Genomic DNA, 15,710 nt, shown 5'->3' with positions numbered 1-15,710 from the left:
ATGGACTGTCTGGGAAAGAGAATATGCAAATAAGTTTTCCAGGATGGGAAAGGTTAAACTGGAAGTCTTGTGGCATGACCTGGGATTGAACAGAGCCTGGCAGCACAGTTGCTGTGTTTTTCCTCCTCATTAGTGCAATTATTTCTAGATGGAGTAGTGTTGTGGCCCATGTCTATACCTGTGAACCCCCCATCATCTGGATGATGTAACAGCATGTAACCCTACAGCTGAGCAGTCTGAACATACGCAAGGCTTCATACACAATGCAGAAAGATTTTTAATTCATATAAATCTAAATACAATTACATACACAATAATGACACATAACGGACGTATAAAATATAATCATATCTATGTATTTACACCAGATAATAGAACCTCTACTGATTCTTCAGAAACAAAGCAGCTCCGCATTGGATCCAGTGGTTCTGGTTTCCACCACATGGCAGATCTATATTAGTGACCACGCGATCCCGCTCGGCACTGGTGTACACGGGAAGGGAAATGCACTCGTCCGGGGAGTAGATTCCTGTGGACTGCTGGGAAAAGACATAAGAAGTCCAGTTACATAGAGATCTATAACTACCGAGCACTAGTGGTGGGATGCGGGGGGTTTATTATCATAGAGAAGAATCTGAAGTTCCTCAAACTACAACAGCCCATTCCTTTAAGAGTTAACATGTAACATGGCTGCTATATAAATCTCCATTATCTGAACGAGAATCCTCCACCACTGGGACAATCCTCTGCTATTCTGGGGGTGGTCTAAGGCCCGGGTCACATCTGCATTCGGACCTCCGTTATTAAGATCCATCACTAAAACAATGATAAGTTTAACAGATCCATTCAGATGTCCCTAGATTTCAATGGCTTCCGTCAGTGTCCCTCTGCACCACTCCTGTCAGACTCCCATTATTTGAGACTGAAAAAAATAGCGCTGCAGATCCCATCTAATTTTCTGCTCAAATAACAGAAACTTAATGGGAGTGGTGCAAATGGACAGTGACAAGTCCATTGAAATCCTCAGACATTTTAACGAATTTGTTATAGACTTCCGTTATTACCGTTTTACTGGTGGAAGACAATAACGTAGGTCAGAATTTAGGTGTGAACTGGATCTAACTAGGTTGATGGGACAACTTTCCTAAAAGAGGCTGTGGCAGAGCAAACACCGTAACATTGAGATACAATGTTATACCACATTCCTCAAAAGTGGGTGGGGCCTAAAGGGGTTTTCCAGTTTAAAGGGGTTTTCCCACAAAACAAGATAGGGCCTAACTTGCTGATCAGTAGGGGTCTTAGTGATCGGACTTCCACAGATCACAAGAACGGGGGTCCAATGTACCACAGTTGGACCCCTGTCGCTCCCCAAGATGACCATGAAAGCCGGGGACTATCCCGTTCATCTCTCTGGAGCTGATGGAGACCCCTACCGATCGACATAGGGCCTAACTTGTTTAGTGGGAAAACCCCTCTAAGCTTGGAGATGGAAACTTGACTTTTTGTCTTATTTTTAGCACATTGCAGTGAGGATCATGACCGCACATACAGCTGACAAAGTCTCGCACATGCGCGGTCGTGATCCTTATTGCAATGTGCGGCTGCGCGAGGCTAAGCTGAGAGATGGCTGAAGTCAGCGGCGCTCCGCCATGGGAGCTAGGAGTGCATATTTAATGAAGGAGGCGTGCATAATTAGCTATTGCCGGGGCGCCCTGGAGGAAAGTGCTTATTCCCTAGAGCACCAAACGCTCATTTGAATATTTTCATAAAACATTTTTCTCACTTATTTTACAGGTTTGCACAAAGATACAAGTAGTAGTGGTATCACCCTGAAAACGGCTATATTTCCTTTAAATAAGGTCTATAACAGACCGAAACGTCACTTCTGTTTGTTTACTGTGAACCTCACAAATAAAAAGACAAATTTTTGAGCCTATCAGTGTGCCTGGATTTACACTCTAGGTTATTGACGGGATAGGGTCCCTTCCAGAGGACCGGAGAATCTTAGCGAAATTCTACCAAATCTATATGTTACAATGTCAGAATTCTGTCAAAATTCCTAACCATCAGACAAGTGCGAAAATGACACAGAATGAAACATAGGAGAGGATCTCAGCAATACACTCCTCAGTACCTGCGATATCCAGGCCATGTAACAAGGGGGCACCACTGAGACGCTGGGAGAGTCGTGCTGATTTTCCGAAAGATGGTTTCCATCAAAGCAGCATCCTTCCAGCTGTAATCCGCTTATCTATGAAAGGAAACACAGGAGAAGCTCAGCTGCAGGCGTCTGTCTCCATAGTGGGTGGTTATTACGTGCCGGGCAGGGTGGCACACATCTACATAACAGGAAGGCCGGGAATGCAGCGGGATGTGTGAGAAGAGGAAACACAACCACACAACAAACACCTCCGAGATTCCTAATCCCTGGAATTCACTAATGTCATAAAGAAAGCTGAGAAATGTCCCACCACAGCCCATGGTGCAGTACTCGCAGGTCCTGGGCACAGGAGGATGGAGATAATACAGTGTGGATACAGAGGAAAGACACGGGGGACGGAAGTGTCTACAACAAAGACTTGAAGAAGAAATGTAGAAACATAAAATAAAAATGTTTTTAAACATCTCATCTCCAAGATTGAACATTTCAGGTTACAAGCCCAGTAGTGAGGCTGCACTACTGAAACACTGTGTAATGTTATCAAGGGAGCCTTGGACTAATGCAGATGGCTGAATACATGTGTCTGTGTATTGGAGTAGATATCCATCAGGATAATAGACTAGCTCCCCACCATTCGGTCTTCATTACTGTCCCATTACTAAACTATCCTGAACGTAGACGTTCTACATAAAATCCACTGTGTGCCGCTCATTGCCCATCCACCATAGAACATCCTCCATAATTTAAAAAGACTTTAGTTGTGTTGCACCAGTTTCCTGGAATGAGCTCAATTTGATTCCCAGAGTTTCACATGTGCTCAATACCCTTTAATGATATCCACAATGCATGTACGCAACATTCAACCTTCTCAGATGCCGTGGTCATTTATGGCCATGGTCTCTGAGAGGTTACTACGAAGAAGGGATCCACAGCAAGTGTGGTCCACAGTGATTAAATAATATGTTGGATCTTATTTTTAATATGTGTAAAGAATTTTCATACACTACTACCAGGGGCCTATGATCACAGTTGCAGGGGGTGCGGAGGTGGAGGGGCCCTACCTCTGCCTTGGCACTTCCACCACTCCATGAAGTGCCGGCAAACTCAGAAAATAATCAATGTGAGATATGGCACCTCTCCTTGGAGCCTCGCTATGACCCTGGTGTGCCTGATCATCACACCTACCTGCGGCCTGGATAACATAGGAAGCCATGGGACCACTCACAACTGGGAGGTAAGTAATGCTTTTATTGTTGTTCTCAGTGCACCCTTTATTGCCAGTTTTACCTCCCAATCAGCCTTTGTGTTTAGCCACCCCTGTGGCATTAGACAGGAGACCGGACCTCACTCATGGGGCACCTAAATTCTCATTTGCATATTAAGAAAAATAAAGATTTCTCTGCAATCAGGCCACAGAATACCTAAACAAAGGCATTGCTCATGATGCAGGACACTTTGCCTACAAGGCCATATGTGTAGTTTACATGTGACGCAGAAGCTGACAGGTTCCCTTTAAGGTAATACTCATAGAGAAGTAAAGAAGACAGCCGCATTATTTGTATTATATTACATCTTTATCTTCCTTCCTCCCGCGATCATCAATATTTAATATCAAGTTATTAATTCAGCAAACTATAAATCGCCCTGATAACTCTGACTGTATAATGAGACAAATACAAAGCGGCGGAGAAGTCGGAGTTGCCACGTATGAGCGGGCGATGCTGGGTCTTCCAGTCTCCACTGTTTTCCAGCCATGATAAGAGAGAATGAATGGATTTCATTACTTACAATGCGGTGCTAATAGATTGGCACCCGTGCACCGGAGTCCAGTTAATAGGATGGCTTAGGAATAATGGCGGGGTTAAAGACACCTCAATGAGAAGCTATTATCATCAATCAACTTCCTTTAATTATACTCTAATTGTTCTGCTTAGAAATTCAGCTATTCACGGGGAAGGCGTGCAATAATGGAACAATGTCGTTAAACACAATTTGGTGTGTCGGAACAATGCTAAATCTAAGCGCAAACGAGGCCAAAATAAATAATATCACTTCACGGGGAATATTACACCCAGTGTAGAACAATGGAGGCGAACTAGCAATCAACAGGCGAGTGATGTGCGCAAAACTAATGGATTGGCTTTCCATTAATTGCTTTTATAGCTCGGATGCAGAGGAATTATTATCCCTTTTTGCCCCGTACTTGTCATTGACGTCATAGGAGAGGAGACGTCTGTGTAATGGGTGTCCTGTCCTGGAGAAAAGTCCCTGTAGAACCTCAAACAGGATGCAATCTGCACATTGATATCCCTGGAAGACCCCGCAGATGTTCCGCAGCTTTGTGTTCTTCCACACCAGTTCCTGTCTTTGTGAACCGGTTGCGCTTAACTGTGATGATGGGATGGATGCAGATGGAATCTGTTGACCTTTCCCAGTGTCCTGATCTTCCTGACCTTGTGTCCCTCATGTGCCCACCAACCTGTTATCCAGGACAGGTCTATAATGATGTCCTTCTTTATACTGGGACATTCAGCATCACATAAAGTACAGATCTTTATACGTGTACAGTCATTAGTAACACTGGGATGACCCCTCCTCGATTAAAAGGTGGTCCCAAAGGTAAAGTACATCTACAAGTAATGATGTCCAGGCAACAGTGACGCCTTACAGTTTCCTGAATAGAGCCCCCCCCCCCCCCATATGCTTCTGTCACTATAAGTGGTAATAGCTTCGGAACACTTTAACATATCCACAGAATTTTGAGATTCTACTTTCCCTTTTTTTCGACTTTATTTTACTTTATATACCCTTAAACCAGAGATCAGAGCATCATAGGTTCTAGTCTAAGTCCAAGACACTGCACTACAATACTAATGTAAGCAGACGCATGCGCAGACAGATTACGGTCAGACCCAGAAGGGGTCTAACTGAAGGATTGGGCAGTCCTGGGGCACTCGTGAGACCTTGGGGTTGCCCTCAAGAGGATCTTCAGGTAAGTGGCATGGGGGGTATGATCACCGGGTGTAATGTACAATTACACCCGTAATGGGAGGCAGCTCTGATCTGGGGGGTTTCAGAAGGGTGTCAGCTGACATGCGCTGCTTCTGGCGCTGGATCCGGTCGTTATCTGGCGCCAGAAGCTCAATGTAAATATATGTCTGTACATTTAACTGTTAATTTAATGGTAAATGTAATCTCTTTCCCCATTTCATATGTACTTCACCAGTCCTTCTTTTAAAAACAAAAAGCTCCACGTCATGTGAAAATGAGCAAAGAGTCAGAAATTGCCTGAGATGAGTCACTTTTAGAGACTGGAGCGGAAGCAGCCTTCCAGCCCTTATCTTGGCCTCTATAGCGCCTATAACCATGGTTCTGTTTGTCAATATAAAGTTAAAAATTTCATCTTTCAGAATGCTGCAGGGTTGTGGTTCTATGATCTACAAACAATCAAAATCACTTCTATTTGTTATGCATGACCTTCCACGTAAATTCTATTTTCTAAATTATTCTAATTAGACAGAATGGCTCCTGGTGGTGTTACTAGAGTCCCTCCTTGATGTAGTTTTACAGGCTGTACACTTATCTCCCACAGAATCCCTATGAATCGGGGCCATCACGTCCAGCACTGGCTGTATGAGAACAATCCATCAGAATGTTCTGCAGATACTTTGGCTATCCATGCCTAGACCCGCTGATCTACAGAAGTGTGACTGAGTATAAGAAAGCTCCTGTAGCGGAACTGCTGACATTTCAAGTAGCGGAGCTTATTATTGTGTGGCTCTGAATGGAGGCAGACGGCGGCCATTGCGCTGATCCTGTGGGTTGTTAATTTAATTGCTGCCTTGTACAGAGGTCGCACACAACATCGCACCGTGTGCAAATGATGCAAAGAAAACACAACAGGCTGTTTGCCTAATCGGGGGAACACGGGAGAGGTAAATCATGGCTGAGGTTTTACGGTATTTCTTCTTTCTGGTTTTATTATGCATCGTCCTGAACTGAATACCGATGAGGAGGACGAGCGGCCTGAACGTAACGTTTTCATCACCTTGTAAGATGTTTATTGTGTGTTTTATTACCTTGACTTGGAGCTTTGCATCATGAATCCTCCCTTTCCAAGACGCCACAAATCTCAGGTTATCCATGGAGCAGTTCATTGTTCTAGGGGGACATAAAACATGACAAGGTAAACATGGCGGTGACCGCATCTCTGAGCCACACATCTGCAGTAACAGGCGGCATGGCCGATATGTGATGCGTCTATAAATGGAGGAGAAGATGCACCCATTAGCCATAACATTACCCAGCGCACAGGGGGTAGTAACACAGGATTATCTTGTAGGAGGGCTCTTGACAAGCAGTCAGGCTTATTAGACAGCTCACAATAGGGAAATGGAAGGTTAACTCCTCCCGGGCTGGCTCCTCTCCGCACACAGATGGTGTGTGCGGCATTATGCAGCAACTAGTAGCCCCTAAAACCCGCACTATCGCGGCCGTTAACTGTTTAGTAGCAATGATGGTGACGCATGGGAGAGGGGAGCCAATTGGTTGCTATGATGACCAGGAGTCTCTCCAAGACTCCGAGACATAAAAAAACTAACAAAAAAAACTATAAAAAGACAATTGTATGTGCATGAAGCACAGACATAATAAAAAACATCTAAAAACACATGTAAGGCATGTGTGACCCTCAACTATGAATAGACGAGGAAGGGGGCGTGTCCCTCGAAACGTCACAGCAGGTGGACGATACCACTCTGTCCAACAGTCAGAGACAAGGCAGTCTCAGCCCTGGGGCCTCCAAACATGTGAGTGTTGCGAAGAAAAACACTACTAGAACGCCAAATGAGGTGAATTTCTTTATATCTCTAAAATTCATGTGATAGCACACTCACTAGGACGTACGTACACTAGCCGAAAAAATGTTGTAATATATAAGAAGATTTAAGAAAATGAAAATGAATTGATGTAAATACATGTATATATTTGAAAGAAGTAAAACTTGATGAAACAAAAAATGGTTTCAAATGGTTGATTTATAGGGCACTATTCATAGATGAGTTTATTTGGTGGACCAGGAGATCCCCGAAGCCCTAGACCTAAGATTCACTAAAATACCTCTGTATCTTATTATCAAATACGTCTGTCCATGTGTGACCCTCAACCCAATCCAGTGACAATAATAGATTATGATGCACTTGTACGGGGAAATGTACAATAAATCACTTCCTGAATACCACTCCCACTTCCTGTTTATGGACCATATATCACTCCCACTTCCTGTTTATGTACCATATATCACTCCTACTTCCCGTTTATGGACCATAAATCACTCCTACTTCCTGTTTATGGACCATACACCACTTCCTGTTTATGGACCGCACGCCACTCTCGCTTCCAGTTTGTGGACCTCAAACCACTTCCACTTCGAGTTTATGGACCATAAAGCACTCCTACTTCCCGTTCGAACATCTAATAACACATGTAAGTCATGTGTGACCCTCAACCCCATCCAGGGACAATAATAGATTACAATACACATGTACGAAAAATGTACAATAGTTCACTTCCTGAATACCACTCCCGGTTCCTGTTAATGGACCATACACCACTACCATTTCCTGTTTATGGACTGCACACCACTTCCACTTCCTGTCTGTGGGACCCAGACATATGCTTACCCACACAAGCTGCAAATTCATCCAGAGCTTGGAGAACATATAAGGTTTTTTATCCCCATACACTTAGCACCCCTGAGGAAGTCAACTAGACAGGCAATACCTGTGGGGTTGTCATCCCCACCCACCCAGCAAAAAAAATCTTGCTAAAAAGTTCCCTTGTCTTATATTCTGAATGGCAGTAATCCCTACCTTTTTTGACACACATAAATTTTTTGTTATTATATAAAAAATTATATAAAAAGCGATCAAAAAGTTGTACAGTCTCCAAAATGATCTCAATTAAAAAGTCAGCTCATCCCCCAGAAAAAAAGAACTCACACAGGTCTGTACATGGAAGTATAAAAAAATTCATATTGGCATCATAACATGGCAAAGCGCCAAAATGTTTGAAAGATTTAAATATTTTTATTGTGCTAAAACATCACAAAAACAATATATATAGTATCTAACTAAGCATACTGACCCAAAGAATTAAGTTGTCATATGGACTGAACAGTGAAAGCCATAAATATGAAGCCCCTAAGAAGGTGTGTTTTTATGGCAGTTGTGGTGCATTTGGAATTTTTTTACAGCTTCCCAGCAGAAAACACAAAAATAATAAAGGGCCAGGCGCTTTAGGGGTTAAAGTATACTAGCATAACAAATATAGTAGGGTGCTCCTGTATTTTACCAAATTTTTCGGTGTAGTCTACTCCACTAAGAAAAAAATATCAAAACTCAAATCCAGATGGTAAAGTGAAAACTCCCAACCAAACAAGGGTGCACACTATTACCCACAGCAACCAATAAAATTGCTACTTTTGTTTTTTAAACTTTTTACACTTCAAAAAATGTGTGCTAGAATCCCATTGGTTGTTCCTCCTAGGCTGCAGTTTGCAGAGCAGCTATGTCTTACCTTGCAGTTTCCTGACGTAAAGCATTAAGGAAAGTGTCTGGATGAAAGAGCTCTGACAAATCCAGGGTATCTGATAACAGCGTCTGCTTCTCAGCTTTCTCCACCCAATTCTGCACAAAAAAAAAAAAAAACGCAAAAACATGATAAGACTAGTGTGGATGCAACAATAACAGCTTCAGATACTTAAAGGAAACCTACCATTTGATTTCATGCATTATAAAGCAAACATACCTTGAGAATGCTGTAGCTACACTGATGCAGAAATATATCTTGTTTAACCCCTGAGTTGAGTGGTTTTGCTGAAAAATAATTAGAACATTCAGGACCTTGGAAAAGCTGAGTGGGATCCAGCCTGCATACATTACAAGGAGCTTACCAAACTTCCCAGACAGGATTAATCAACCTGAGCTGGATCACTCATACAGAGCAGCTGGGGGATGGTGCAGCGATTGATTATTCAGGCACAGCACAGTGATTACATCATCCTGTGAAGCAGTGCATACTTAATGGGTGAGGAGAAGCTCCGAGCCCCAGCACAGAAGCGACAGAGACTCATTATCATAATTTTATCATTGTTTTTTCAGCAAAACCACTCAGCTCAGGGATTAAACAATGTATGTTTCTGCATCAGTGTAGCTACAGCATACTCAAGGTATGTTGGGTTCATAAGGCATCAAATCACATGGTAGATTTCCTTTAATGTGCAACAGACTACAGAAGTACAACTTCACATTTAATCTAAAATCTCTGTTGAATCCGTTTGCAGAAGAAGCAGATTACAGCTCTCCCTTAAAGTCTATGGAAAGATTATGAAGGGCTTTTCTATCTCATGAGGTTTCTATCTCTACGTAAATAAGAAGAAAAATAAAGAGCAGAATCTCATTCTTTCTCCTTTTGTAGTCTATGAAAGGCATCAAAACTCATCCATGGACAACTGATAATTAATGACTGAACCTGCAGTGGCTAAAACTTCAGACCAGGGTGAATTAGGTATTTCACGGGCAAGTCATTAGTATAAGTATGTGTATAGTCAACTTTAAAGCTCACATTACCACTTGTTATTACCCTGGTGTAAGTAAATAATGAATCCTTGTGGAAGATTCTATTCTTGTTAATTTGCAGTTCACTCAGAGCAGGAGGGAAGGGAACTAGTTCCAGGGACTCCCTCTTCACACCCTCCCCTCACCAGAGCCTCTACATAATCTGACACCACTATGAGCTTCTGTAATTCTCTAATACTACAAAGATTTCAGAATTAAACACATTCTACCAGGTGTATGGAGCATGAGAGGAGGCAAGGTAGGCTGAAGAATTATTTTGTATTACTTAGTAATAAGCTTCAGAAATCTGTGTCCTTCTTTTTCTCTCCTTTTCCTTATTTAAGCAGTTTATGTAAATCAGCTTTCTGTCCCGTATCCACTGACAGCTGAGAGATAAATGAACCTGATAAAGGGTCTAATGACGTAACTCCTTAAAGACAGGCCCTGGATAGTTTAATCTCCTTACAGAGCTGAATCATCAAGCAAATGCAGAGTTAATCTTTAGCCTTCTTCTGTCTGAAGTGGACGGACCTCAGAAGGCTTTCAGATACAATGCTCACTACAGGAGAAAGAGCAGAAAAAAGCCATAGGAACTCACTATACTATTCATTTATTAAAGTCTTATACACTAGTCACATCTTGAACAGCATTTAAAATTCTGCTGGGATCTTTATATCTTCTTGTAGCTCTATGCTGGTTTCAGCATCTGCATAGAGCCCAGTGCTGTGCGCATTATAAAGTGCTATATGAACGCCACATACTTGCAGTATAATTGTCTAAAGTACAGTATGGGGCTAGTAAAGACTTGTTTTCCAGCACAATGTTGACATTTTTCAAGCAGCAGCCAACATATTTAAATGCAGCTTTGTGTGTGAATGGAGCGGACTGTGACATCCAACACTAAACTGCCCAAACTATTGTAATAAGCATAAAGAGCAATAGCAAAGAGCAGGAGGAGCGGGTACTGTATTTTCTTTGTTATAGAAAAGCAGATGTCAGATGCCGTTCTAAATTCTGGAACAACATCATTAATATGGTAACAAAGACAAGAGAAAATAAACTTATATAGAGAGAGCTCAAAAAGATAACTCTTCCAGTTCATGTTACTCTTATGGCACTGAGAGTTTAGCAATGAAGTCAAGTTCTCCGCCCTGAGAACACCCTTCCCTGTAATTGATGGTCCTGCACCCATGGACATAACTAACTGGCTCTCCAGAAGCCTTGGGTATTAGGTCAATCAAAGCAGAAGAAAGCACTTAGAGAAAGAGAGCTTGACTTCAGATGTGGACTCTCAATACAACAGATATACATTACACTTCAAAAATTATTCTCCCCTCCACACTGGGAAGAAACATGGAATGTGTAAATCTGCTTAACCACATACTGGTAGTGGTTTATTAGATCAATTCCTGCTGACATGTTTCCTTTAACCCCTTCACAACTGCCATATGGATATATGGGTCCTATTTGCACATGCCCTGTGCAGAAAGTACGGATTGTATATAGACGCTTATTAAAAAATCTGAAAAATTACAAACAAGAAAAAAAATATGTAACAAATGAAACTATCCTTTCAAGTTGAAGACTCACATGTCATGGAAAAAGCTAAGTAAAAATTGTTATAATAATAATAACAACAATTCTTTATTTATATAGCACACACAGATTACGCAGCGCTACACAGAGCGCCAAATCCGCCCCTGTCACCAATGGGGCTCACAATCTAATCAACCTACCAGTATGTTTTGGAATGTGGGAGGAAACCCACGCGAACACGGAGAGAACATACAAACTCTTTGCAGATGTTGACCCTCGGACTTGAACCCAGGTCTCCAGCGCTGCAAGGCTGTAGTGCTAACCACTAAGCCACCGTGCGACGTGTAAAGCTTTTCCAGAGATATTATAATTTCAAGAAGTGCATATCAGAACGTCAAAAATGGACATTCGGGCACCAATGATTGGGGTTATGAAGGGGTCACAAAGGGGTTAAGTATGGGGATCCAGTTACAGATTTTGCAAAAGGGTCCTGAAGCTTCCAGTTATGTCTCAGCTGTACTGATAGCCCTCAATTTCATGATACTGGAGCCACATAAAAATCTACCCAGAGCATAAAGGCATGAAGCATGGTAACGCAGTGCGGTACAACTAATTGTGAATGCTAATGGAGAAGAGAGCCGGATGCATTAATTGCACTACACATGCCGTCTCCAGAGAGGCCGCCCATATAAACCTGGGAGATTGATTGCTGTCACAACAGCATAGAGCGATCTCCTCAGCGATCTGTCACAACAGCCATCACCTCGCTCCCGTCATTAACAACTCACGAGGGACGAGAACTATTTTAGGTCCAAGCGTGAGGAATTTCACCTCCAGTTTTAATCTAAAATGAATTGCTGGCTGCTCTGATTTTAGCTCCCAATGATGTGACTTGTGATGAAATAGAATTAACATGGAGGCGCGTCTCCTCCAATCCACAATGCACTTATGGTCACAGAAGTGGGAGAGCCAAGGTCTGTCACATGAAAGCCGCTACCACACAATCCCTTTCTAATTCCTTGTCCCAACGGTGCGATCCCCGAAAATGTTGGAAATGCAGCTGCGGGACCCTAAGTAAATAAGCCCCATTGTATTGTAACTTCTTTGTTGTTTTTTTTTTTTTTTTTTTTACACATGACGCAGTATTTTCAAAAATATCTCTGGAGGCGGAGCATAACGAAAAGCTTAGGGAAAGCTTTTTGTACAGGCTCACTATAGGCACACAAAAAAATATTTGGCTCGACCTCCTCCCATGACTTCAATGGCTCTATGCACCATTACCATGACGCAGGGCTTCTCTGGCAAAGAGCCAATAATATTTAGTCTACAATACAATACAACTTTATTGATCCTGCCGGGGAAATTGCTTTATACAAGGAGTCTGAGCAAAAAAATGACATTTAGGTACATTAGAGAGGAACACAAGGGACTGTATTATGTGGTTTGGTTGCAACAATGTTTGGCCAGTCACAGTCCGTGACCTCTTGGTACCACTCTGCTTATTGAACAGGTCAATCGATTTAGAGATAGAAGAGTTGTGAAACCTCTTGTTCTTTTGGTGGTAGCGATTGCCGATTGTACTTTGTTATTCGATGGGGAACATGGGGTGTGATTTTTTTTTCCTGTAATTGACGCAAAGTTTACATTTCCAAACCTGGTTTTTAAGGGGACAGCACCGAGCAAATTTTTGAGGTGCTGTGTGTATTCAGCTATAAGAACCTGTCAATAGGCTGATACAGAAAAACCTGAAGAGAGGTTCCCTGTAAGATAGTCATTAGGTCATACATTAGGACAGTGATTTTCAACCAGTGTGCCGTGGGGAAAGTTCCCCAAACTATGGTGTCCCTTGTGTTTTGTTTCCCGGCGATGCGCAGCGATGCGCTGTCACGGCTTCTTACAATGTAAGAGACGTGTACAATAACACATGCGCAAGCTTTGAACCTCGTGCGACAAAATGACGTCACCGAGGCCGGCGCATCATCCTGAGAGCGGAGAGACTCTCGCATTTGCCCACCGCCAAGGTAATGCCCACCAATAATGCTGACTATATTAGCTTTTGCCTGAGTATATGAACTGTTGGCAGAATACTCAGCATATGAGCTGGTACTTGTAGTACTCCAGCAGTATACTGCATATAACAATGAGAAATGTAAAATGAGAAATACTATAGTCATGAGGCTGGAGTACTACAAGTACCAGCTCATATGCCATGGCCATAGTACTTCTCATTGTACCCCTTTATTTTGCAGTATATGAGCCACATAATAATCAGCACCATATACTAAAAACAGGGAGAAACTGAGAACTGTTGAGGAAGAGCTTTGTGTGTGTCTTTCCACCATTCCTGCCAGGATATCCCTTTTGTGTTTATCGGAGCAGGCCCAGGTTTCACACTGAGTCAGTAAGATACATTTAGAATCTGTATTATTAACTATATGTATAATATGACTGTTTTAGTGTCATTTTGTGCTATTTTGGTCGGTGGTGTGCCCCAGGATTTTCTAAGTATAAAAAGTGTGCCGCGGCTCAAAAAAGGTTGAAAATCACTGCATTAGGATATATACTGTAAGTAATGAGCTCCAGGACAACTCCCCTTATATTCTCTGAATTCCCATAGACCAGACCCCCCCACGTCTACAGATATTTGTCTTCTCCACTGTTTTAGACCAATGAATTGACCTTGAATGATGAAACAATGATGTAGGAACATTGACGATTAATTATTTCCTCCCCAGGTAATTTGTTCTGAACATCAAACCAAATGTGACAGCGGATTTGTGGTCCCATTAGACCCCAGCGCTGCAGATATTTATGATGAGCGGGGAGGAATATTCCCATGAAGGCACATAGGGCACCGTGGTACATAACATACGGGTGCAGATGAAATCATATTCAACTCAGGTAGCCTCTAGCATAGCAAATGTATTTACAATACCTGTGTGACTAAAATAGTTACAGGATTAGCAAAATATGGCTTCTATCATCCAAAAATAGAGACACATCGGTCTACGATCTGGGTTTGGTATTGCAGTTCAGATCAACTGAAGTGAATGGAGGTGAGCTGCAGTACCAGTCATAACCTGTATGCAGGCGTGGCACTGTTTTTTTTTTTTTAAAGAAAGGTGCCACGTTTTCCTCATCAAGGATAACTTTACAAAACTGTTTTTTTCTGCAGAAATCTAGATCGGTATTCTGGGATTTACCGTATTTATTGGATACTTATCCTGTTTTGAACAATTGCAGATCTCCTATCATTGCTCCTTTCCCTTCCCAGGCCAGTGACATCATGACATCGGTCGAATGACCTGGTTAAAGTGCAGACCAATTCAAGTGAACAGGCAAGTGAGTTGCAATACCAAGCAGAATCACTATAAATTGTATCATCCGCGGTTTGGTGAGGACTGGAGATACTGCATTGTGTCCCAGAAGACTTTGGTCTCTTCGAACAGCTGATTGGTGGGTGTTCCATCACTCATCCCAAGAATAATTGATCAATAAAAATAAGGCTGCATTCACACTGCCGTATGGGAGATGTATACCTGTCCCCCATAGCTGGAAAAGGGCGCACGGCGGTACAGGAGTGGTACAGCGCAGGACAAGCGCAGCACCGTACCACGTGAAAAGACATGTCCTATCTTTTCTCGGAATACAGAGCTGTGTGCCATGATCCTCTATGGATAGGGGCGAGGGTGAGCAGCGCTCATCCCCTCCTTCTCACCCCGGCAGAGACTTCTGACCACCGTGCTACGGTATGGCGTGCACACATCAGTGTGAATGTTGCCTAAAATCCAAGAAAACCCTCTTATATAATATGGATGCAACAGGAAACAAGATGCAGTCCCTCATGTTGTAATCTACTACAATATTGTTGGTTCGAGTATAAACTCAATCATCCCCATTCACTTGAAAAGGACCAAAACTTCTAGGTCGTGCGACTGCTAAAAGTGATGTCACATGGTTATGGAAGCAGCAACCAAGAGGTCTAAAAGTAGAACTGGACAGTCGTAAGCTGCAACAGATTCATCATCACAGTAAAGAATCTGTTGCATCTAAGACCGGTGTTGTCGAGCTCCGCACTGTCGGGGCCGGCGACAAATAAATAAATTCTCCCCTGTATATTTTTCTTTGTACATTGACTTGTTTTGTAATATTTTACCACTGTAACACATTTCATATCCCTTTAAGATACTCAAAGCAGCTATTCCCCTTTAGAGATGAGACTAATAATCCAGATTGTGGGTTACTCTTGTTTCTTACAGTCTATCGATTTCCCTAACACATCTGTTTGATTGCCCGACTCCTTTGTTTTTCCATCGCGTTTATTTTAGGGAATTCAAGTTTAACATGGAATTCTGTAAGATTTGGGCAGTGACTGGAGCCGCGCGGCCGCTATGCCG

At 42.4% G+C, this 15,710-nt stretch overlaps 1 protein-coding gene across 3 annotated transcripts in view; it reads right to left on the bottom strand.

Moving 5' to 3' along the window:
• Positions 1 to 259: 259 nt before the first annotated feature.
• DYNC2H1 (dynein cytoplasmic 2 heavy chain 1) overlaps positions 260 to 15,710 on the bottom strand; it is a 219,162-nt gene continuing 203,711 nt past the window's right edge. For all 3 annotated transcript variants that reach the window (XM_072134207.1, XM_072134209.1, XM_072134208.1), the window contains 4 exons: positions 8,738 to 8,847; positions 6,241 to 6,322; positions 2,135 to 2,251; positions 260 to 539 (listed from right to left, as the gene is read on the bottom strand). In XM_072134207.1, coding sequence (XP_071990308.1) covers positions 381 to 539; positions 2,135 to 2,251; positions 6,241 to 6,322; positions 8,738 to 8,847 — 468 coding nt within the window. In that variant the 3' untranslated portion in view covers positions 260 to 380. The remainder of the gene's footprint in view (positions 540 to 2,134; positions 2,252 to 6,240; positions 6,323 to 8,737; positions 8,848 to 15,710) is intronic.

Source organism: Engystomops pustulosus, chromosome 2 (genome assembly GCF_040894005.1).
Source record: "Engystomops pustulosus chromosome 2, aEngPut4.maternal, whole genome shotgun sequence".
NCBI classification, from domain to species: Eukaryota; Metazoa; Chordata; class Amphibia; order Anura; family Leptodactylidae; genus Engystomops; species Engystomops pustulosus.
The sequence above is the reverse complement of the archived record's forward strand: the minus strand, read 5'-3'. Positions and strand labels throughout refer to the sequence as shown.